This window comes from Dermacentor silvarum, chromosome 9 (assembly GCF_013339745.2).
Source record: "Dermacentor silvarum isolate Dsil-2018 chromosome 9, BIME_Dsil_1.4, whole genome shotgun sequence".
NCBI classification, from domain to species: domain Eukaryota; kingdom Metazoa; phylum Arthropoda; class Arachnida; order Ixodida; family Ixodidae; genus Dermacentor; species Dermacentor silvarum.
The window spans coordinates 149,046,528-149,072,042 of record NC_051162.1 but is presented as its reverse complement, the minus strand read 5'-3'; the positions used below and the strand labels follow the sequence as shown (position 1 = coordinate 149,072,042).

The following is a 25,515-nucleotide window of genomic DNA, read 5'->3' as shown; positions in this document are numbered from 1 at the left end:
TTTGGAAGAGGACCCCAATTTCGGCCGAGAAATCATGTTTAGCGGCGAGGCGCATTTTTGCATGAATTGCTATGTTAACAAGCACGAAATGCAGGAATGCCTGTGTACCGTGCATTGGATACATTTTACAGAACCCCAGGTGGTCAAAACTGCTCCAAAGTTGTCCACTACAATGTGCCTCATGTTCAGATAGTGGTTTTGGCACTTAAAACCCCATAATTTATTTATTTATTTGTTCTTGTTCTTTTCTTTTTTTTTTGCAGCTGCAAGGAAGTTCAGCTTGCCTCCTTGAATCATCACCTTGCTACATTTATTTATTTATTTAGAATACCTTACAGGGCCCAGAGGGCACTGAGTAAGCGGGACAAACAAGGATATCATAAGGAAATGCAAAATATACAGGGCATAAAGGGATAGTATTGCACAAGCCTAGGACTAAAAAGCAGTGCAACAGACGTAAGGGCAAAATACACAAAATTATAATTGAAGAAGTATAAAGTGCAGCACAAATGTCAGAAACATGACTAAGGAGGGGGGGGGGGGGGACAAAGAAGAAAGCAGGGGTTTACAAAAAACACAATAGCTAAAAAGCACGATATTATATACAAGACAAGGTTTAACGTCGTGATGTCATTTGAATGCAAAAGGGCGCTTTGAGAGGTAATGCAGATTGCCTGGTGCTGTGACAATATTTATGAAATAAGCATGAAAGAGCGATTCAACGACGAATATATAATGGTTCAAGAGAGATGTCAAATTTGATCTGTGTTATGCTCGAATGGGGACTGTAGTTACGTGTTGTGAAGCGAGCAGCTCTATTTTGAATGGATTCTAGCAGGTTTATTAAGTATTTTTGATATGGGGGACCATGTGGATGCTGCATATTCTAGCTGCGGCCGCACAAGTGTTAGATAGGCCTGTTCTCTCACATTGTTACGGGACTTCTGCAAGTTACGGCACAGATACCTTAGTGTCCTTGAAGCTTTCGCACAAATGGCGCTGACATGCGTGGCCCACGAAAGATTATGCATGAGATAAATACCTAAATACTTGTGTGATGATGCCTGAGACAATACCGTGCTATCTATGAGATACACGCAGTTAGAATTGGTATGCTTGTGGCTGAAAGAGATGACCTTGCACTTATCGAGTAAAGTGTCATTTGCCATTTATTACACCAACTGGAAATTAGGTTTTTCATTTGCTTCTATCTCCCCTATTACTAAAACCTTTTTAAAAAATTCTTGCAATAGACCATTCCTTGGATGGCACTTTTTTCCGATTTGAATTTAGCTAGTATCGGAGCTCGCGTTCATAGGTTGTCATGTAAGACAGAAATGCAGACATAACTTATTCTAGCAGCCATTATATCATGCGAATAAAAAAAATTAAAAAATGCCCATTCAATGTACATGTTGAAACCTATGAAAATCTAAGCTGTTTTGAAGTGGGTAAATAAATGGTATACAACTAAATGTGATGCGTATGGTTGTCTTTATTTTCATTTTAAGTAATCTGTAATCTCGTGCCTTGTTTATGCACTACACAGCTCACAACCTTAATTTCATGCATTGTTTATGTTTAGGCACTACACAGTTGACAAAACTATGCCAAATGCAAAAACCAGTTCAGGTGAATGGGCACTGCGAGATTAACGCAGGGATGTCGTGAGGACGAAGGTGAAGTCTGACCCTCGTCATTGAGAGGACGGTGAGGAGACTAGGGGTGCGATCACGCAAACAGCTCAGTTTTCCGTTCCTTCGCTTGCCTTCTCGTGATCGGTCAAAATTGTGGTTGCGTCAGTGGCCGTCAGAGACAGTGGGGCGGTACCACAGCTTTCCCACTTTGTGACATAGCAGTCAAACTGAACGTTCGGAAAGCGAGCTGTTTGCGTGATCGCACCCAAGTACGCAGAGAGAACATCATATGTGGTACACTCCTTGTTTCACAGTGGCCCATACCTGTTCGGTGAGAATATCCAGGAATAGGCACATACACAGTGGCTCAACCGTACGGGTTAGCCAAATATAAAATAACTCGAAGCACAGTACGTGCAGTGCTCTCGCTGAACACTGCGAGAAGTACGACCATATGCAACAGATTTTGACGGTGCCTCTGTGATCGACACCGAGACCAACGCAGTGAGAAGACTCTTGCTTGAGTCGTGGCACATTCGAAACACTCACGGCAGGATCGATTGGCCGTTTGGGACACTCCACCCTGTGTACGCCCATGACCTACACGACGCTCCAGAGAGGAGAAATCGCTACGCAAGAAAGACAGGTTCAAAGAACGCTGTTTCGTTGGCCGCTTCAGTCACCCCTTGGAAGAAGATACCGAGCCGGTCCAAAAAACTTCTTAGCCTTGGCTGGAACAGCTTTCTTTCTATATTGAATATCACATACTGTTTCATTAAGATGTCTGTGTGCATTAGAGATACCAGTGAGGCAGCATTATATGTACTACATGGCCTGTGTCATAATTTATTGTTTGATTATGCGCTACAGAGGTGTGCTCACTGACAGTACTTTCGAGGACAACATGCAGTGGTTATACAGGCCTGTTTCCTGGAGCTTGTATCTTGTGCACATATAATGTTTATATACAGAGTGATCAGTTTTAAGTTTTCCGTAATTTAAAAAAATCTGCTACAGATAACATGATTTTACTCCTGGAGCTGGATTATTCAGAGAGGTGGACATTACTTGCACGAGAAATCAACACATATTCAACTAATTAAAGATGCACTAATTTACTTCTTAATTAATTACTTTACAGCACATATTGCAATATATGAAGTGTAGCCAGTGAGTTAGCAATGCTTATCTACTTGGAATAAATTTCCAGAATAATTGTCATATATGCCATAAAGTAATTAAGAAGTTAATTAGTGCATGTTGTTAATTAATTTCTTGTGCGAGTAATGTCTGCCTATTTGAATAATCCAGCTCAAGGACAAGAATTACAAAAACAAATGAAGCAATGCAATTTTACGCATGTGGGGCGCCGCTGCCTCTTTCATTGTTTCAACTGAAGTAGCGGCGGCAGCAATCGCTACTTTCACGCGCTTTCGCCCCAGGGCATGCGGTTTGCCTGCAGAAAGCGAATGGTGTGTGTGTTCATGGCCTTGCAGACGCGACGAAGGGAAGAAAGGACCCCCCCGCTCTAGGCCACCAAGACCGAAACATCTCGTCCCCCTTCCCCCCCCCCCCCCTGCCCCTCATCAACGCATTCCCACGAGTAAAGCGGCCCCAGCGTCGGTCAACCCAGCTGACCAGCGACACCGCAGACCCCCCCACCACCTCTTTCGTCTGTCAAGAACAGGTGCCCTGTCGAGTGTTTCCCCACCTTACGCTCTCTCCCCCTTCCTCTCCTTTCTTACGATGGACCTTTTAAAAGCGGCACACCGCCACCTCCGAAGAATACCCCCTGAAGAAGGAGCCGAATTGGCTCCGAAACGTCGGGCTAGTAAATTTCCTTATTTGGTTGGAGTCAATCTCCAAGTCTTAACCTGCCGGTCCAGCAGAACCAGCTCTCATTCATTGCCCAGTTTACCACCGACATCCAACATGTCAGCGGGAACGGCAATGTGGTCACCGATGTGCTTTCACGTGTGGCAGCTATCAGCTCTTCGCAGATAACAGCTGACGTCCTCGCCGAGGCTCAGACTATGGACGTCGAACTGCAGGGACTTCTTAAGGGTGGGTCCTCACTACAGCTGCAACAAGTCCCCATACCTGGATCGTCAACGACTGTCTACTGCGACATGTCAACAGCACGAAGCAGGCCTTACGTGCCCCTGTCCCACCGCCGTGCCCTCTTCAACCAGCTACATAATCTCGGCCATCCTGGCATACGCGCCTCTACACGCCTTGTGGCTGACCGCTATGTCTGGCCCTCCCTGCAGCGGGATTGCTGCACCTGGGTGCGCTCCTGCATTCAATGCCAGCGCGCTAAAGTCACCAGGCATGTCACTTCACCGCTTGGAGCATTCCCCCAGCCCTCTGGTCGGTTTCAACACGTCCACCTTGATATCATAGGGCTCTTTCCCCCAGCTGGACCCTATCGCTACTGCCTCACTGCCATCGATCGGTATACTCGATGGCCTGAGACATGGCCCCTCGAGGGAATCACTGTGGAAGACGTCGCCTCGGCCTTCTTCGCCGGCTGGATTGCTCGCTTCAGGCCCCCCTCGCCACGTCACCACCGACCAAAAACGACAGTTCTAATCGCACCTTTTCAGGCTCCTCGGGCAGACCGTCGGGTTTGAGCGCTCGAGGACCACCAGCTACCACGCCTGCACCAACGGGATGATCGAGCGCTTCCACCGACAGTTCAAAGCAGCCATCATGTGCCAGCCGGACTCAACCTGGCTCGAAGTCATCCCAGCCGTCGCCCTAAGTCTTCGCGCCACCTTCAAGCAGGACATTCAGGCTAAACCCGCAGAGCTCGTCTACGGGGAACCACTCCGTCTCGCAGGCGAATTTCTTGCTGCACCGCCATCCACCACCGCGACGTCAGATCCCACCGATTTCGTCGCCCGGCTCCGACGCACCATCGCTGCCCTCCGCCCGTCACCTGCAGCTCACCATTGTAAGACTGCGCCTTTCGTCTTCAAGGATCTGGCAACGTGCACGCACACTTTTCTCCGCGACGACACCGTCCACAGGCCTTTCCAGCCACCTTACAGCAGATCCTACCCAGTTCTCCGTCGCGACGACAAAACCTTCACCCTGCGCGTTAGCGGGAACGACGTCCGCATCTCTATCGACTGGCTGAAGCCAGCCTACATCGATTCTGCCGAACCAGGAAATACCAGTGCACCCACAGGCGTCCATCCACGACCCCCGACCTCGCAGCCTGCTTCTGTTGTCACTACACGCTATGGACGTCGGGTACGCTGCACAGATCTTTACAAACCCTGAGGGCTCTCCACTTCGCAGGGGGGGGGGGGGGCTGATGTGGTGACACACTCTGCGCACATTTCGATGCGCAGAGAGAGTGCGTCTCCGACCGCACTGCGTCTCTGCACCGCGTCACCACCGCAGCGTCTCCCGAGGTATACGGCATCAACGGTTGCCATAAAAACAGGCTGGCCTGCTTCGAAGGGGTTCCTTTTTCTTCCGACTCAGCTTTTTAAGGTGCCTTCAAATGTGGTGAGAGTTGGTAAAGCAATACAGACACTCACTTACTACATCGTGGAAACATACAAACTAGATGCCGATGCCATTTCGGTCCACGATCGCATATTTGTTTCATATTTTCCTGGAATTGCTGATTGACGCATTTAGAATGCTCTCTAATCTGTGATGTTTCACGTCATGTTTACGTTTGATGTTCGTTTTTACTTTTCACTAATACTGCACTTTCATCTGCACCTACTCATTCATTAGCCCTGAATATGACTGCAATATTTGAACATTAACAAATTTAGATAATGCTAGCACCACTGGAGCTCAAAATTGGCTATCAAACAACAGTGATGTTTCCTGGCTGCACTTGGAACAATTTTTCTTTCTCTTTGCAGGGCAAGGCTAGCATGGTGTCATGACTCGCCGTAAAAACTGACTGTTGTGCTGCAAAGCAAATTTGTTCCAACATTCTGTTTCTTGCCCAAAGGTTTTCGTCAAGCTTATTGTCGGTGTTATCGTCGCAAGAGTAGGAGATGTGCAGACAAATTTCCCTAATCAAACATCTCTTGCAGATAAATATATTTTGGGCTGGTCATTAACAAGGTTCCTAGCTCTCGGGTAAAACCCAATACCTCCCGATTTCTGCACCCAGAACATGTTTTATGAAAATCCGGTTAAACCCAATTTCTCTGTGTTACAAAACAAGTGAACGTGGTTCACCCTGTGCGAGCAAGTGGTCAAGAAATATAGTCATATTATTGATATTATTCATATATGAATGTACTACCTATATGCTTCATTTCATTTCATTCATTTCATTTTATTACCTTAAAGACCCCATTGAAGGGGCATTACATAAGGGGTGGGTACATACCCTTTTGGCTTCCTTTTGGCTAAAAACTTAAGTGAGAGCCTGCATATATAATACATTCAGCACCCGCAGGCTTTCGATCAGTGAACGAAAACTTGTTGCTGTTTTGTAGCCGCGTTTACATTAATGCAAGAATGGCGTGTTGAATAGCATTTCCTGCACGTCGCATACATGTAAACGGCGGTAATGCGTTCGGAAACAAATGCAGCACCGGCATTGCGAGGGCGATTGCACAACTATGTTACCTTGAAAGGAGTGTGGCTGATTCGGCTAGGTGGTGTACCATTGACATTGTTGCAAGGACATATAGCGGAAATGAGCGTAACAGGATGACGAGAGACAAGGACAAAAGACCCGACAGGTCTAGGATGGATAAGGAAGTGCTCAAAATGCATATGATGTAAGATAAGGAAAGACAGCTCTTGCGAAGCATGCCCGTGTACACTACTATTTGTACTTTTTTCTTTTGTTAAAAAAAGCGCACCTCTACACCTCTATTTCCTGTTTTGGTTCATGTGGTTTTCTTTAAAAAATATCAATGCCTGCCTGTCAACAAAGATTTGTATAGATGAGTTTGTCACGTGATTTGTGAGCTGCTGTCCTTTTCATTGCATGCTCCTGCGAGTGAATTTGCTTCTTTGAATAGATGTTTGTGTCCCAAAAAAGACCAATGCTTGTGTTAATCGTTTGTGAAAGTTACCACATAAAATCTAGAGCTTGTGGTTGCCTGCAGACAACAAAAACCTAAATTTCTCTTCGGTTCTTGCTTTAAAAGTAACACCTGATTTATGCCCCCCAAATAAAATATATATATATATATATATATATATATATATATATATATATATATAAAGCCAGAAAGTGGAGGACCAAATAACACTGATTTTTGCCCCCCCAAATTAAAAAAAAATATATATATATAAAGCCATGCTTATTTTCGTCGTAAATGCAGAGTCTATCTGGGTTTTCTGCTACGAAACAACATTTTTAATTATCAAACATGGTGCACTCTTTCCTGGTGGCTTTGCTTTTTGTGGCATACATTAGCTGTTCTTAGTGATTTAGTTCTCATGTCCATTCAACTTTGGTGTTAAGAGGTTCTTCTGGTGGGGTGATATGATTATGTTGCAGATGCATTTAATGTTATTTTAATTTGTTTGCATAAGTGAACAGCAATTGGCTGCAACTTTGCTTGAACATGATTGTTTCCATGCTCATGCGATGGTAATTAAATACAATGAATAGCATTGGAGCAATTCTGTTCCCTTGCGTTGACTCTCCTCTTAATCAGCATTTGCCAACTAGTAACTCAATAACTTATGCCACATCGTAGGTGGACAAATCCTAGCTGTCCTAGAAATATATCCCTAAGAGATTATTCATCAAGCAAACGACAATACCATGAGTATTCAACATCATACTTATGCTTGCAACTCATTCAATGCCCTTCATAAGGCAGTATGTTTTTCTCTATCTGGAAAATGCGGCTCTAGCATGCACTGCTACGCACGCCTTAGACATAGTTGATGAGCAGTGTCGTCTAGTGAAGATGCAATCAGCCTGCGTTTGTCGGTCATTGCATTTTAATTATCTTTTGTTTCATTCACATCTTTTTGATCACATAGATACAGTCCATCTGTTTATGGAATTACATCTGGCAAGACTCTGTATTGTTACTGCATTTTTGGGTCATACAAACTTATGATCGAGATGACAAAAGCTAACCAATGATTGTAATTCACTAGATCTGGACTCAAGTGTGCTGAATGGAGCGAAGTATGTGCACTCTTGATGGCAATAGCATTGAGACTTTCCATGAACTGCCTTATTTATTAACCAAGAGTATCATGCATATAACCTGTGGACCTTTCAATTATTGCTGTAGGATGCGCAAATATCAGAACATTCAAATGCAAATCGAATGTAAATACTTAGCTTCAAATATTATATGCACATTCGATGCACATTATGCACATTCGCTAGCAAGTTTGAATATTTGAAGATGTTGGAACATCGCAATTACATTGTCAACGGTAAAATTAGACTCGTAGCCATTATACTAAAATATTGTGTCTTTGACACATGTTAACTTGAGAGGTTGAGCAATTCCCACTAGCTGTATGTTCTTGCCAAACTATGCCTTATTAAATACCATCAAATGCCCGTAAAATTAGCAGCATTTGACACTGGGCCAGCTGGCATCATCGCATTTGCTGTCAAGCCATAAGCTCAGGATTGGGGCATCGCTGTTGGACCTGTACTTCAGGAAAGAGCATTCTTATTGCAGTTGGATTCTTTTGTGCAGTCACCCCTGTCCCTTTTCGTTGCGCTCGAATAACACCCTCGCAGTCCGCAAACCCGCGCACCTTGCTACTGAGAGACTGGCTTTTCTGTACAGATTAGCTGTAAAGTGGCTGAGCACGCTTTACGGGCGAAATTTCCCCAGCAGCACGAAATTACAAAATTCAGCACAAAATCAGACACATATCCTTAGATAGAAACAAACGCGAAGAACCGTGTTTTTTCCCACACAGGCATCACTATATTAGATTTGTTTCGAATCTAATATGAATATTAAAAATACAACATTCAATGGTATTCAAAATTTTCACATATTCGTACACCCTAATTATCTTTCTCCAGACGGTTGAGCAACTATAAAGTGCACATGCTACCGCAGTCCCTAGTGCTTCTAAAGAAGTGCTTAGATGGGCTCACAATTGTTCAGAAGTCGTTACGGCAACGCACAAGAAAGCTCTAATTGGAGATGTTTGTAGAAATATCTGTACATCGCCCCCTAGAGCATAAGGGTGGATGGACAGCATATCGCATGCGTTTGTTTCGGCCAGATCTACAAAAATGTATTTTAGTGGTTAACGCTGACTTTAGCTTTTCAGCCATATTTATACGAGTCATTCATATTTGTGAGAATACATGCCCTCATGATTTCCACTCGAGTGGTTGTCAACTAAAACGTGTAAATGTGTGTCGAAAATCACCAACTGCGTTGCTGATAATTTGCTTATCATTTTCATGTGTAAGTGTGAGCACATTAATTGGCTCATTTTATATATATATATATATATATATATTTCATAAACGCTGAAGCAACCTTAATTATGAGTGTTCATCCTACGTCCATTCAGAACCCGGTGTGAACGTCCATGAGTGGACATTCTGTGAATATCCCTTGGATGTCCGACATGGATCTGTGGCAGAACATGGGACCTTAAATCAGGTGACCCTCGGTTATCCGTGGTTGCTTGGGATGCTCGCATGGGCTTGCAACAGCCCATAAGGCATTACGGTAACACCCCAGGGAGCCATCTATGAAATGCTTTATTATCTGTGCACCTCCCCTTTAACACAGGGATAAGACGCGGAGCATAGAGTCCATGCGAGATCACAATGTCAGTGTTGTTTGTATACTCCTTTACACTGTCCATGCTGGTATAGTAATTCAGCAATTGAAGTAATGTGAACATTTCTGCATTCCTCAGGTGCAACTATTTTCTCCAGTGGAATACCAGAAGAGACTGGATCAACTCATCAAAGTTGAACAGTTTCAAGAACGGTACCACTGCCACCTTTGCCCCTACGAATCGAAGGAGAAGGCGAAGTTAAATCGACACATGCCGTCTCACAGCGGAGAGAAGTCCTTTGAGTGCATTGTCTGTACAAGAAAGTTCGTACAATTCGAATCACTTAAAGATCACATGCACACGCATAGTGGAGAAAAACCATACCAGTGTACCATGTGCCCTTATAGAGCTGCTTATAGGAGCACGTTGGCACACCACAAGAAACGGCACACCATTAAGGAACTCCTTTCATGCAATTTGTGCCCTTATGTCACCATGCGCCGCACAGATTTAGAGAGGCATGTGATGACTCACAGTGGTGAAAAGCCATACAAATGCAATCAGTGTTCGTATGCTTGCACACAGAAAAACAACCTGATCCGCCATAACATTTTGAAGCACGCAAGAGCCCACTCAGCCGTGTAACTCTTCATCCCTCTCCTAAAGCACTACGGAAAACAACAGAGGCAAACAGTATACTTTTTTTCTGCATCCATTTGCAATAATATATTCCTTCCAGAGCAAGCAATAAGCTGCCAAAATTGAACCTTAAAAATAAATCTATATAATGTTCTGACCTTTGATGCCCGCTTGAATGACTCGGCTCTCTAAGGAGGCATCGCATATTGCCCACACCATGCACTACAAAGCATTACATGCGCTTGGGCTTGTGTAATGGTTTGCCCCCCCCCACTTCAAACTGTCGTCCTTCTCCCAAAACTGGCCCCTTGGTTCAAAACAATTTGTTGCCAGACAGCAGTGCTTTTATGTTTTCTAATGTCATTTGGTAACTAGTTGAATTGTGTAGGCTAGCAGTATCTTAAGTTGCTTTTGTTGGAGTATCAAGCTCCCCTCTGAAACGACGCACAGCACAAGAATTGGAGGAATCGCGGGGCTCAATTTTTGGTAGCAATTGTATAACGCCAATAAAAGCATAAGGCGTATGGGAAACTTACTTTTTTGGTTAAAGTGAAATGCACCGTTTGCATGGCTGCAAAATTAGCAATAAGCTTCATTTTCTTAAAGAAAGCGAGATGAAAGTGGCAGGAGAGGCAATTTGCCATTATTAAGAGCCAAACCAACAGCCTTGGCATGATGTGTGCAATACTTCAGTCAAGCTGTGCTGCAGTGGGATAATTTTTTTTGGCTTCACATATTGTTCTAACAAAAAAAAAAAAAATTGAGTCTATTGGTTTTCACAATTGTATCTGCATAGCAAGTGTCTCAACTCTCACAGCCTCGATTCCTTAATTTATATGCTCTACGAGCCAATTCTGTACCAAGCAGCACAAAAAAGGCACCATGGAATATCGACTACCTTGGCTTCCTGTTCTCATCAGTTTTGAAATTCTACTGCACGTGTTGTCGTCTGGCCATGCCATATGCTTTTCGGATCGCAACGACCCCTGCTCCCTGAAGTTAATATAAAGTTTGATGTGCAAATGTATAGTTATTTTTTTTTTTACCCTGGCCACTGTATACTCACGGCCACCTTCTAACTGTATATACTGTAAATACATATATTTTCTCCCCTGTAACAATATGATGCACAGGGAAGCAGTATTGAACAAAACAGCGTTTATTCTGCAATGCCGTCTTATATTAACACGGTTGAGGTAATGGCAGTTTGTGCTTCCTCCTTAGGGCTGGAAGCATGTTGATGCACCTTGTCAGACTGGTCACACCTCCGTTCCCTAAGAGAGGCATATGTGAGTTTAGAAAGGACAGAATGGCTGCTTAATGAATGTTCGAAGGAACTTCTGACAGATTAAGCAAGATGTCAGTGAGCAGAGAGACTAAATGTTTTGAACGTGTCACCACAAAGCATAACAGTTCGATGAGCTGGAACATATCATGGTGATGAAAATAAAAACTGCAAGACAGAGAATCCACTGAAATCAAACAAGTGCGAAGCTTCTGAAATGAAGATAAAAGAAGCAAGCAATTGATCAGGAATGCAAAACGCAAACGATACAACAGAAGCAAAAAGAGCTTCGACAGTTCGGTGATAGACAGCAAATGTGAAATACACTATCAGCAGCAAGAAAAAAAAAAAAGAATGATGGCACACTTGTTCATGCAAAAGTAATCTTAGAACTGCAACAGCCTCATTGAGGCTGCAGTATGTATAAATAAAAGAAAAATTTTGAAAATAATGCCAAGAAATACCGTTAAGTAACAAACATAGCAATTATAGAAAGTCCAAGCAAAGCAGAGTGAGTGATTTATGGGTGTCAGTTATAATCCAGAAAAAGGAGGACACGCTTATCATTTCTTGGACCATAAAAGTTTTTACAGAGACTGAAGCAATACAATAACTTATCACACAAAAATGAAAGCTTGACAAGGGCACGATGCGTTGAAGTGTATTAGTGAAGTTATAACCAAGTTGGTCAAAAAGCAGTAAGATATGGTGACAGCTGGTACTATGGACGTTACAAATTAGCTCTAGGTGGAATGAGAGTGATCACAGGAATCTCAGCTGGAATAAGGTGAAAGAAACAATTCCATAGCACACAACCACTGGTCTATGGCGTGTCTCCATTATGCTGGTAAATTAACTTGGACTGTTCTCTGTGCAGTGTTCTCTGTGCTATAATTTCCCAAGCGTATTTCATGTTTGTAAGAGCCCAGCTTGGCGCAACCTTGGCCTTGATTGTGTTATGTGCAACACTCAAACACGTTTGACTACAAACAAAGAGTTAACAGTCACTTTAGCATATGCTAAAGAGGATGAAGGCGAAAGCCTGCACGCTCACGAGACATTATTTAAATTACTTGACATTCTCATTTGAATGTATTGTTACTTCTATTGTTTTCTCCCACCAAAGGTCAACGGTTTGATTGCAAACTAATGTTGTGGGTTCAAGTGCCTTAATCAACTCTATATTAGTTAACTGTGCCTTAATTAACACCAAAGGTTGTGGGTTTGACTCCCACCACAGGTCATGTGTTCGAGTGGCTTAATTAACTGTGTGTTAATTAACTTTGCCTTAAGTAACACCAAAGGTCGTGTGTTCGACTCCCACCCAAGGTTGTTGGTACGAGTGCCTTAATTAACGCCATCTTATTTAACGTAGAGTTAATTAAGGCACACGAACCCGCAACCTTTGTTGGTGGCACCAACACTTGGTGGCACCATGAATTGTGGTGCCATAACACCAGACGTAGAATTTTTCAACTTGCAAGCCATCTAAGGGCTTCTGCCTTAATAAATTTGAGCTTTTGTAGCTCATCAGTTTGCAACAAATCATGGGCACACTGCTGCAAGTGATAAGGCATAACAGTGTAACAATGCATCGTCATCATGCAAAATATGGTGGCTCTGTCCACTGCTACACATCCAACTAGAGATTGCAAATGAAAGATTGGGCAGAACTTGCCAACTCCTTATCAACTGACATCTAGAACAATGCAGGGCTGTTTTGTAAATACAGCGTGCATAAACCAAGTACTATACTTGTTGTGCTGCACATTGGTATAGTCGATTAAATACCAACAGTATATGCTGTGTGTTGTTTAACACACAGCACATTCTGTGTGGCCACCAAAGCTGCTGCACCAGAGCTGCTGAGGAAATGACGATCACAGCAGATGGCACAGGGGAGCAATGCAGTCATACTGAGTGCATATGGAACTACATTTTAATGAAATGATTTCAATTGTCTAAGGGCTCAGTCGGTAGGCCAAAAGAATCACTTTTACCCTATGGTGTTTACATTAAACCCTCCAAATGTATCTACCTAAATCCAGGTTCCCTAGTGCTCAGAGTTGTACATGCATTTGAAGTGTCCCTGCATGCAGCATGATTGTGGTATCTAAAAAAATGGTGCCAATATGCCACACTTCAGATAATTGTGAAAGCACTGGAGTTGGCAAGAAGTTCAATCATTCAAAGCTTCATGCATCCAGCACATGAGATGAGCAGGCTCTCATGCTAAACTTGCACAAGCACACGTTGCAATTGTACAGTGTCCCACTGCCATAACAAGTGGGCACTTTGCCGTTTTCTGAGATGTCCAAATTCGTGAACACGGCGCAAGTTTGAAAGAAATATTTCAAGTAGTGAACAAATCTTTCACAAGTATGGTTCTTTTTCCCCCAAGAAAAAGACTTAATTTCAAGTGTGGAGAGCCCTAAATCGTGCTTGTATGTTTTTTTCCACTCTGCTGATTTAGTTCACACCGGAAGTGGGGTATACTTGTGTTTAGTTCTTCAGCTTTTATAGGCGAGCTACAGCCACCACTCTCAGTAATAACAACCAACATTCATGCACATGCCATGCAGTAATCAAGTGAATTAAAAGAAGCCAGTTTAAATGTGACATTTGCGTCACCTGACAGATGTTGGAAAGATATAATGGTCTGCTTCAGCCAATTACCTGAGATTTTATATCGCAGTGGCCATTTCAATGGTTCCGCTTGCAAACAGTTCCTCTTGACGTAAGCCCAAACAGTTTTACACAGGGCGCTAAATCATCATCCATCCAAAATGCAGGGTGCTGGACCTTTGTCTGGCAGCGGCTGTTCCACAAGAAAAGGAGCACCACAACAGTCCATCAGATCTTCACAGTGCGCTGACCTGGCGACCGTAGATGAAAACAGCTCCACCTGTGTGGACTTGACACCAACATCTGCTTTCCGACTGCACTGCACAGAAGCGTCCGCTTGCACAGCTGTAGTGGATCCGGCAGGAAGTGACTTGCGTCCGCACCTAGAGCTAGACTGCTCATTCTCAGCCTGTACGAGAGAGAGGATGAGAGTAAGCATGTGGCTATGAGCTAAAGTCCACGTGCTGGTTGGGCATGACATATGAAATGTGGTAACACCAGAGGCAAAGTCGGGGAGGGCGTCAGGGGACAAAGGCCTGATCAAAACACAGAGAACAGGGTTGTTGGGGGCTGACTGCATGCTCAATTTTGTCGTTGTAGAAGTGCCAGCATGCCTCCAGAGGGAGGCTCTCAGCCCTAGATCTTCCATTCGGTAATGCAGAAGAAACGCAAGCAAGCATGTGACGGTCATTTCATCATAAATGATCTGGGTTGCCTTATACGTTGTTCCCTTGTGCCATTATTGGGCAGTTGTCAAGCTTCCCGTTGAGGAAACTTTCCCCACCTTATGAATTTCTGCAGTGTTCCAGTGATTTGAGCTGTTGATCAGCTGCCCTCACTAGCCTTTGGCTGGCTCAGTTGATAGGCTGACTGCCCCAGACAGATGGTGGTGCTGTATTCAATTTCCAGACTATGATGGACTCTGATGTCTGGACGATGTTGTCTGGCTATGGAAAAAGTGCACCACAAACTAGGTTGCATATGCTCTTCATATGCTTCTAGGTAGCAACAGGGTGTTTGGGTGATCCCTCTACGCTGTCTGCTGCTCCCCTCATGTGTAGTGCTCTTGCAGTTGGCTGCATACTGCGGCATTCTTTTGCATATTTCTCACTATGCAGTTTTTGTGCATACTGTGACGAGGAAGGTGTTTCATGCACCTAGCTGGTAGCACTCACTACAAGCCCTGTTGTGAAAAATGTGACTGTTTACTGTCCCAGATGGTGAGGCACACCTCAGAAGGCCTTGGGCGCGAGCTAGTTTGTAGGGATCATTCATCTTACAGAGCGCCAAAAAACACTGACAAGGGTGAACACAGGACAAGCGCTCGTCCCGTGTTCTTCTTTGTCCATGTTTTTTGGTGCTGTGTAAAATAAATGAGGCACACCTGAACAGGAACTTCATGGCCAAAGTTAATTCTGAGTCCCCCACTACAGTGTGCCTCATAATTGGTGTTTTGGCACGAAATGCCACCAATCAATAAACCCCCTAATTGATGCCAACTCATTCACACTTCATTTACGAGGTGGTTTAGTGGCGGTAGAACCGCAGTGCTGCTCACGCAGTAATTGTTTAATCGCACCAGTAAGTAGAAGTTCTGTAAAACTTTGCTGGGTGGCTTATATACTAACTGAATTGGCCATCCATGCAATGCGTTCTTAAGTATGTGCAGTAAAAAATGATGTTCAGATCTTCAAGCTCCACAACCCGTCGAAATGAGTCAATGCCACAGCAAAGCTACTCTGAAGCATTAAAATGAGAGTACATATTTTCTATTTTATTTCTTCATCATTGTGGCTGGAGGTGGGTGCGTAGGCTTGTACTACCTCTATTCTATACCTCCTATTCAGCTTTATTACGACGACTGCTACCCTCTCAGTAATGCTGTAGACTTCATCAATGTTGCCTGCTATGTCCTTATGGATTAGAAATCCTACGCCGCATTTTCTGTTATCTGGAAGACTTCTGTAGCAGAGGATGTGGCTGTTAGTCAGCACTGTATAAGCCTCACCAGTTCTTCTAACTTCACTAAGGCCAATAGTATCCCAGGCAATGCCTCATAATTGTTCAAACAGCCCTGCTAAGCTAGCCTCACTTAAGAGTGTTCGCGTGTTGAACATTGCCAGGTTCAGTTTCCAGTGGCGGCCTGTCTGGATCCAGAGATTTTTAGCACCCTCTGCTGCATTGCAGGTCTGACCACCACCTTGGTCAGGTGCTTCGCAGCCACTGGGGACCGAAGGCCATGGGTTATTTGGAGTTTTATGAAGATGTTGAATTAGCGATAAGAAAGGTGAAAACTCGGTATACTGTAGTCATGGGCGACAGGAAAAAACAGACTGGCGAGCAAGCAATTGGCAACTACGACATCGATTCTAGGAACACTAGAGTTGAGATGCTGGTAGAATTCGTGGAAAGGAATAGGCTCTGAATAATGAATACCTTCTTCAGGAAGCGCAGCAACAGGAAGTGGACCTGGAATAGCCCTAATGGAGAAACAAGGAATGAAATAGATTTCATACTCTCTGCCGATCCCAGCATAGTGCAGGATGTAGAAGTGCTAGCTAGGGTAAAGTGTAGCGCCCATAGGCGAGTGAGATCTAGGATTTCTCTCAATTCACAGAAAGAGTAAAATTAGTCAAGAAGAAACAAGCCAACCTGACGCAGTAAGGGTAAAAGCAGAACAATTCAGGCTCGCAAACAAATATGCAGTTTTAGAACAGAAAGATGAAGATAACATAGAGGTAATGAATGAAACCGTAACTAGGCTGATGTCCGAAGCAGAAATTGAAGTGGGAGGTAAGGCACTGAGGCAACCAGTAGGTGAGCTCTGCCAAGTAACAAAGGGCCTAATAAAGAATCGACAAAGTACGAAAGTGTCCAACTCAAGAGATCAGACAGAATTCCCTGAACTGTCAAAACTGATCAACAAGAAAAAAAGTAAGGGATATTTGAAATTATAACGTGGGAAAGATTGAGGAAGCCGTAAAAAACGAACGTAGCATGAAATCAGTGAGAATAAAACTTGGCATAGTGCAAGACAAGATGTATGCTCTGAAAGATAAGCTGGGTAATATCATCAGCAATTTCGATGACCTAGTAAAATTAGTGGAAGAATTTTATACTGACCTGTACAGTTCCCACAGCAGCCAAGCTACTTGCATTCGAAGTAGTGATGAACAAGAGACAGAGGCTCCTTTTGTAACTAGCGATGAAGTTAGAAGGGCCTTGAAAGACATGACCACGGGAAAAGGTGTCGGAGAATATGCAATAACAGTTGATTTATTCAAAGATGGAGGAGATACCATGCCTGAAAAGCTTGCGGCCCTTTATACGCAATGCCTTACGACTTCCAAGTGTACCAGAAAGCTGGAAGAACGCCAACATTATACTCATCCATAAGAAAGGAGACGTTAAAGAATTGAAGAATTATAGACCCATTAGCTTGCTTTCAGTATTGTATAAAATATTCACCAAGATAATTTTGAATAGAATCAGGGCAACATTTCAACCAACCAAGAGAACAGGCTGGCTTCAGGAAGGGATATTCTACGATGGATCATATCCATGTCATCAATCAGGTAATAGAGAAATCTGCAGAGTACAATCAACCTCTCTATATGATTTTCATAGGATTATGAAAAAGCATTTGATTCAGTAGAGATACCAGCAGTCATAGCAGCATGGTGTAACCAAGGAGTACAGGAGGCATATGTGAATATCTTGGCAAAATATCTACCAGGATTGCACAGCAACCTTGGTTCTCCATAAGAAAAGTAGAAAGTTACCTATCAGGAAAGAGGTCAGGCAAGGAGACACAATCTCTCCAATGCTATTCAGTGCATGCTTAGAAGTATTGAAGCTCTTAGACTGGGAAAGCTTAGGAGTGAGGATCAACGGCGAATATCTCAGCAACCTTCGGTTTGCAGATGACATTGTCCTATTCAGCAACAATGGGGACAAATTACAGCAAATGATTGAGGACCTTAACCGAGAAAGTGAAAGAGTGGGGTTGAAGATTGCTGTGCAGAAGGAAAAGATAATGTTCAATAGCCTGGCAAGGAAACAAGAATACAGGATCACCAGTCAGCCTCTAGAGTCTGTAACAGGAGTACGTTTATCTGGGTCAGTTACTAATAGGGGACCCTGATCATGAGAAAGAAATTTACAGAAGAATCAAATTGGGTTGGAGTGCATACGGCAGGCATTGCCAAATCCTAACTGTGAGCTTACCACCTTCATTGAAAAGTGTACAATCATTGCATTCTACCAGTGTAATATATGGGGCAGAAACTTGGAGGTTAACAAATAATCTCGAGAACAAGTTAAGGACCGCACAAAGAGCGATGGAACGAAAAATCTTAGGACTAACGTTAAGAGACAGGAAGAGCGGTGTGGATCAGAGAACAAACGGGGATAGCCGATAATGTACTTGACATTAGGCGGAAAAAGTGGAGCTGGGCAGGCCATGTAATGCGCAGGATGGATAACCGGTTGACATTAGAGTTACAGAATGGATACCAAGAGAAGGGAAGCGCAGTCGGGGACAGCATAAAACTAGGGGGAGTGATAAAGTTAGGAAATTCGCAGGCGCAAGTTGGAATCAGCTAGCACAAGACAGGTGTAATTGGAGATCGCAGGGAGAGGCCTTTGTCCTGAATTGGACATGAATATAGGTTGATGATGACGTACTTTCTGAGAAAGGGCGGAGGCTTTGCATAGGGGAAAAACCACTTCAGCGACTTTGATATAGAAATATAAAGAACTCGCAATCAGATATGTATGCAGACTAAACGGGCGTGACTATATACATATATATAGTCACGCGCCCTCACTCGAAAACATTTCAACTCTCCAAGCTTTGCACGTGGACACTACGTACACGTAGTGGAGAGACCGCACCGAGGGTCTGAGAAAGATCGGGCGTCTCGTTCTCTCGCAGGGTCGTCCGGCACGAGGCACACACGTGGAGAGCACTAGCGTTCTTCCCAGGGAACAGATGCACCAGCAAATCCGCATACATCGGGAGCGGTGGCCACAGACTGTCTTGGTAGCACGGGCGATTGCACAAGTCGCAGGGGGCTCCAAACTGGCTGCTGATATTGAACCAGCTGCCCAAGTATGCCTCTTCCCACCGCGAATCTGTGCTGCTACTGCTGCCGTTAGGTGTTCTCTTCTGCTTGCCGTTTTATAGCGGCTTTTTTCCGTTCCCGGTCCGCTTCTCTACTACTGGCATGTGCGACACCACCATCTTCCGCACTGCGTTTTCTCGCGGCCCTCAAGCGTTCGCGATTCGCTTCTCGTCGGGCTTGTGCGACGACACCACCATCTTCCGCACTGCGTTTTCTCGCTGCTCTCTTGCGTTCGCGATCCGCTTCTCGTCGGGCTTGCGCGACCACACCATCATCTTCCGCTGTGCGTATTCTCGCGGCTCTCTTGCGTTCGCGATCCGCTTCTCTTCGGGCTTGTGCGACTGCTTCCGCCTGGAGCTTCCTTGCGGTCCTCTTGCGCTCCCGATCCGCTTCTCTAAGGGCCTGTAAGCGCTGTAAGGCTCCATCGCCCAATTCTAACAGTCTTTTCCTCGCGACTCTTTTCCGTTCCCGGTCCGCTTCTCTGCGAGCTTGTGTGGCTGCGGGGTCTGCTGCTTGGCGCTTTCGAAAATCACGAGCATGCTTACGTGCCGCTTCTTTCCGGGCTTCTGCCCTCTCGGCCTCGGTCAAACGCGAAAGCCCACCTCGAGCGGCGGCGCCTGGTGCCTGGCGCTTTCCAACAGCACACGTCCACTGCCAGCAGGCTGCTGCTTTCAGGGTTTCTGCCTGTTCAGCTTGGTTCAGTAGACGCGAAGGTCCCGGCGATGGCCCTCCGTCTTCCAATTCGACAACAGAACTGTCCGAACAACTTGCAACGACAAGATTTTTCTGCGGCGGCGGCATCGTGAGATCGTCAGCGCGCATATGAACTACAACGCATGGGCATGGGGACGTATTCTGCGACGATCACTACTTTCGGCGATACTATCAAGATACTACTTATCGCCTCGGCCGTCAGGCGCGCGCTGATTGGCTGGTTGGGCGCAATTAGCGAGGGAGCATGAAACTCTATGCGAGGGAGCAACCGAAGCGGCGGAGCTCGACCGAAGATAAGCGCTTTTGTATTTATTGGCCTATTTTAAAACGAAGCTTTCTTTGCATTTAAAAAAAAAAATATAAGCAAGTTATTGTGCATGGTGTAAACAGTGTAGGGCGGCAGTTTTAAACCGTGGTAGGTGTAGGGAGGCTAGCGGAGGTAGCCAGATAGCGCCGTAGGGCTTACCGTGGGGCGTTGTTTGGGTATTTTGGCGGGCTTTTTTGTTACGTGGTAGGGCGGGCGATGGATCGGCAGGCTAGGAAAGTCACGGGTGATGGTGAGGAGTGCAAACACGTTTTTCTTACTAAAGATTAGTGTGTACGTTATATATATATATATATATATATATATATATATATATATATATATATATATATATATATATATATATATATTTACTTGGTTTAGGAGCTTTAATGTAACTTCTACGTTAGTTTTCTACTTTGAACAAGTAGAAAGTCACCCATTTGATTTAGAGACATGTTAGAATCAGGCAAATACTGGCACATGAATAGTGGTGATGGCGCGTTTTTCTGCATCTTGTTTAATTCGACCCGCCTGATAATTTGATCAATTTCGTCGGTTTCTTCAGGGTCAAATTAACGGAAGTCGACTGTGTAAAAATATTATATGTATAACGACATACGTATATGTAGGTTGCGCTGAGCAGTATATCGCCGCAGCGATAACTGCTGGTAGGGCCGCAACCCTGCCCTTGGTTACCGCCATCGCCTTCAGTACAGTATGATTACAGTTGAGGGTGCAAAAGACATGTCCCAAGTGACTGGATGGTGGCGCCCTCCGAATGTATATATATAATGGGTGTGATGCGAATAAACGGGGTTCTTTAATCGTTTTAACGAAATACAGTTGTTCTGCCAATGGATATAACGAACTAGATTCATTTCCAAAACCAAGATTACCGACCGTTGCGCACCGAGCAAGACGCTTTCCGCCCGGTTCCGTACTCGATCGGCGCGGCAGTTCAAAGTTCCCGCGTCAAATACGACGTCGAGCAGCCCTGGTATTTCTCACCGCCAGCACACATAGCACTGCTATCTTATCGCACCTCTCTATCCCTGTAGCAGGTATGTCTGACGAAGATATATATATATATATATATATATATATATATATATATATATATATATATATATATATATAGACGCACTTTCCGTTATTTTCGTGAAACCAAGCCAGCCAAGCCAAGCCAAGCGCACGCACAGCGGAGCCGAGGGGCCACGAGAAAACGGCGGATCAGGTAGTTTAGCTTTCACGGGCTGAACGCGTCCGCGTGTACGTCCACGTTTCTGGCACTGCCAAGACCTGTCGGCCGTGTACTTCGACGGGTTTCACAACAATACGAGCGAACCAAGTGTAAAGCAAAAGCGAAAGACCATAACAGTGGGACATAATTATAGGACACTGTATCGTTACGGCTGTCGCGTCAGGTGCTAAAAAGTTGCGTGTTGCACACGCCGGAGTCTTTTGCTGTTGCTTTATTGAATTTTCATCGCATACGTGGCTGCCTAGCGGTTCGACGAGCCGCGAAGCCGTGATCTTCTTTGCCTGCGTAAAATTGCACATACCGTTGGGCATATGTATAGTGGAGTAAATGACAATAGTCGGTATAACGAAGTAATGGATATAGCGAACTAACTTCGGCTTAGCCTTCAACTTCGTTATAACGAGGCTCGAGTGTATATAGCATCAAATGCCCGTAAACTCGGAGGCATTTGACACTGTGCCAGCTGTCATTAATCGCTGTTGAGGATCGGCCTGTTGAATGTGTGCTCCCGGAAAGAGCGTTCGTATTGCAGTAAGATTCTTTTGTGCAGTCACCCCCGTCCCTTTTCGTTGCGCTGTGAATGAACTCCCGCTGACCCCACACCCTTGCTACTGAGGGGCTGCGTCTTCTGTACAGCTTAGATGTATAGTGGCTGAGCACGCTTTACAGGCGAAATTTAGCCAGCAGCACGAAATGACATAATACACACAAAATCAGACACACATTCTTAGATTAGATAAAACAAACTTTAAGAACCGCGTTTCCTCTCACACAGGCATCAATATATTCCATTTATTTCGGATGTAATACGAATCTATGAATTTTCGAATATTCATACACCCTAATTATTACCTTTCTGGGAAACTTACTTTTTTGTTAAAGTGAAATGCACCATTTGCATGGATGCAAAATTAGCAATAACCTTCATTTTCTTAATCAAAGAAAGGAAGATGAAAGTGGCAAGAGAGGCAACTTGCCACTGCTAAGAGTCATACCAACAGCCTTGGCATGATGTGTGCCAAGGCTGTTGGTTGTGCCAAGACTTTATCAAGCTGTGCTACAATAGAATGATTTCGTTTGGCTTCACATACTATTCTAACTTAAAAAAAAACAAAGAAAAGAAACGAAAAAAAAATTAAATTATGGGGTTTTACGTGCCAAAACCAGTTCTGATTATGAGGCACGCCGTAGTGGGGGAAAAGAAAAGAAACGAGTCTATATTTTTTTTTCATAATTGTGTTTGCATAGCAAGCGTCTAACTATCCAAGCCTTCATTTCTTAAGTAATGTGCTCTACGAGCTAATTCTATATAAAGCAGCATGAAAAAGGCACCATGAAATATCAACTACATTGGCTTCGCGTTCTCTCCAGTTTCGCAATTCTACTGCACGTGTTGTCTTGTGGCCATGCCATATGCTTTTCTGATCGCAACGACCCCTGCTCTCGGAAGCTAATAAAAAGTTTGATGTGCAAATGTACGGTTCTTTTTTTTTTTTAGAATATGATGCGCAGGGGAGCACTATTGAACAAAACAGCGTTTATTCTGCAATGCAGTCTTATATTAATACAGTTGAGGTAATGGCAGTTTGTGCTTCATTCTCAGGGCTTGGAGCATGCTCATGTACCTTGTCAGATGGTCACACCTCCTTTCCCTAAGAGAGGCATATAGATAGGACAGAATAGAGTTTAGATAGGACAGAATGGCTGCTTCATGAACGTTAGAAGGAACTTCGGACAGATTAACAGCTGCACCAGCAAATCCGCATACATAGCGAGCGGTGGCCACAGACTACTTTGGTAGCACGGGCGATTGCACAAGTCGCAGGGGGCTCCAAACTGGCTGCTGATATTGAACCAGCTGCCCAAGTATGCCTCGTCCCACCTCGAATCTGTGCTGCTACTGCATGCTGCCGTTCTCTTCTACTTGCCGTTTTCTGGTGGCTTTTTACAGCGTAAGCTGTTATGGGCTCATTCCAATAGCCGTTTCGGGTCGCGATGATGCCGCCGCCGCTGCCCCGTAGCCGCTATTGCATGGGAAAAAAAAAAGTACCCGCTCTCCGCTGGGATCGAACCCAGGCCCGCTGCGTGGGAGGCGGATACTTGCGTGGCCACTGAGCCACGCAAGCGCTTGCTTGGCTGGGCCGAACGGCGCTAGCCATCGGCGATGGAACGCGTCGGCTTGCACGCGCGACGGCGTCCCAAGCGCGTTCCTGGCGCATTCACTCAAATTACTAGGTAGTACTGTTGGTTCTTTATTCTATGGTACTGTCGAAACGCTCGTCTAGCTTACGCTGTGACTGTGCTGTGTGTGCCGCGCAGGCCTGGCATTTTTTCCCCCCTTTCCCGGTCCTCTGCTCTACGGGCATGTGCGACGACAGCATCTTCCGCCGTGCGTTTTCTCGCGGACCTCTTGCGCTCCCGATCCGCTTCTCTAAAGGCCTGTATACAGCTCTATCGTCCAATTTCCTGAGTCGCTTGCTCGCGGCTCTTTTCCGTTCCCGGTCTGCTTCTCTGCGAGCTTGTATGGCTGCGACGTCTCCTGCCTGGCGCTCTCGATAAGCACGCTTTCGCTTCCGGGCAGCTTCTCTCCGGGCTTTTGCCCGCTCGGCCTCGATCGGACCACTTCGAGCGGCGGCGTTTGCTGCCTGGCGCTTTCGCCAGGCACGCATTCGCTCCCGGGCAGCTGCTTTCCGGATTTCTGCCTTTTCAGCGTGGTTCTGCAGACGCGAAGGTTCCGGCGATGGCCCTCTGTCCTCCAGTTCGACCACAGAAATGTCCGAACAACTTGCAACGACAAGATTTTTCTGTGGCGGCGGCATCGTATGGGGACGGATTCTGGTATGATTACTTTTATCGCTTCGGCCATCAGGCGCACGCTGATTGGCTGGTTGAGCACTACGTCACGCGAAGGCGATAGGCTAGAGCTGGATAGGCGATAGTAGTATCGCCTAAAGTGATCGTCCGAGAGTACGTCCCTGGTGAGGTCGTCAGCTCCATGGATCTCTTCCATGGTCAGCTCGCATGCGCAGCGCGAGGAGCTGGCTCTCCAAAAATGAAGCCGGACCAGTTGCAGAGCACAGAGTATGTTGTGCGCTGATGCAACAGTGTTTAACTGATTTGTGGCATGCTTTCCGGGGGCATTGCTATACCTCAGTAGGTCATAGCTGCACCAGTCGCGTAAGGTTCCTCCACTGTGAGTCAGTGCATTGGTCAGTGTTTCTCCTATAATAAAAGAAATTTTGCTCTAAGCTTACGTCAAAACTTGTCAAGCCCATATCACTCTGCACAGCTTCATTTGTTGTCTTCCCGTTAGCGCCCAATGCGAGGCGTCGCACTGACCTTAATTTGGTTAATTGTCATCGAGTCCTGACTTTGCCCCTGACTTCAAGCAAACAGTCGCATTTCCAAATGTAAGTCCATTTAGCAGACGACAGCGAGAAAAACGTGCACTAGCCAAAGCCGACCGGAGTCAGTCCAGTTCGAGCCAAGCCAAAGTAGCACTTCCGGTTTCGTTAGTTTCGTGCGTGGTCGCTAGAAAGCTTTGTCATGCAATGAGCCTTCTACAATTACGCTAATTATACCCCACAAGCCTATGCGCGTCACGCAACGGGGAATCGAAGGCCGTAAGTGTCTTTCGTAGGGGCCAACATTGACGGTATCACCGCCGCATTTTGTTGGTGACTTGCGCTCAAGAGGGCGGGGATATGTGCCGGGGCAGGCTATGCCGAGGAAGAAGAGGCCGCGCACTGAACAAGAAGAGCTCGAACACAAGCGTAGACGCGCAGAGGCGGCGCGACGACGGCGACGGAACAAGAGCGAAGAAGAGCGAGCGGCCGAGCGGGAACACCACGCGACTGCGGCCCGAGAACGTCGGAGAAATCGAAGCGAAGAAGAGAAGGTGGTCGAGCGAGAGCGCCACGCCGCGGCCGCTCGCGAACGGCGACAGCGACAGAGCGAAGAGGAACGTGCGGCCGAGCGGGCACGGCACGCGGCAGCCGCTCGAGAACGATGGCAAAATCAGAGCGAGGAGCAGAGAGTGGCAGAGCGGGAGCGGCATGCGGCATCGAAGCGACGGCGCCGAGCGGCGAAGCGAGCGCGTGCTGCGGCTGCCCGGAGGGAGCGACGGAGACAGGTGAGGGAGAACGCCTGCCAAAAGAGAGCGCTCCTAAAGGGAGCCCAACAGCTCACACACG

General features: G+C 45.5%; 2 protein-coding genes and 1 long non-coding RNA gene across 8 annotated transcripts in view; 2 read left to right on the top strand and 1 right to left on the bottom strand.

Moving 5' to 3' along the window:
• The first annotated feature begins 3,670 nt into the window (after positions 1–3,670).
• LOC119463975 (uncharacterized) lies at positions 3,671–4,925 on the top strand. Its single transcript, XM_037724798.2, has 2 exons — positions 3,671–4,092; positions 4,244–4,925. The coding sequence occupies exons 1-2, from the start codon at positions 3,671–3,673 to the stop codon at positions 4,923–4,925; spliced, it is 1,104 nt and encodes a 367-aa protein (XP_037580726.2).
• A 6,214-nt stretch (positions 4,926–11,139) lies between these two features.
• On the bottom strand, positions 11,140–19,897 carry LOC119464528 (uncharacterized). Its single transcript, XR_005194462.2, has 3 exons — positions 18,791–19,897; positions 13,966–14,323; positions 11,140–11,278 (listed from the first exon to the last, which is right to left on the bottom strand). It is a non-coding gene; the product is annotated as an uncharacterized LOC119464528 (long non-coding RNA).
• A 4,894-nt stretch (positions 19,898–24,791) lies between these two features.
• The window catches only part of LOC119464527 (uncharacterized), a 73,585-nt gene continuing 72,861 nt past the window's right edge, over positions 24,792–25,515 (top strand). For 3 of the 6 annotated variants that reach the window (XM_049656099.1, XM_049656098.1, XM_049656100.1), the window contains exon 1: positions 24,795–25,454. In XM_049656099.1, the coding sequence (XP_049512056.1) occupies positions 25,044–25,454 (411 nt within the window). In that variant the 5' untranslated portion in view covers positions 24,795–25,043. Of the gene's footprint in view, positions 25,455–25,515 lie in introns of all 6 variants that reach the window. The other 3 variants (XR_007463471.1, XM_049656102.1, XM_049656101.1) reach the window with 2 other exon arrangements.

What these genes read in the sequence shown, in the direction of transcription:
- LOC119463975 (XM_037724798.2), top strand. Translation starts at nt 3,671, where the DNA reads ATGGACGTCGAACTGCAGGGACTTCTTAAGGGTGGGTCCTCACTACAG. An exon ending in TGCCTCACTGCCATCGATCG is followed by an intron (nt 4,093 to 4,243) that starts GTATACTCGATG and finishes GCACCTTTTCAG; the next exon opens with GCTCCTCGGGCAGACCGTCG.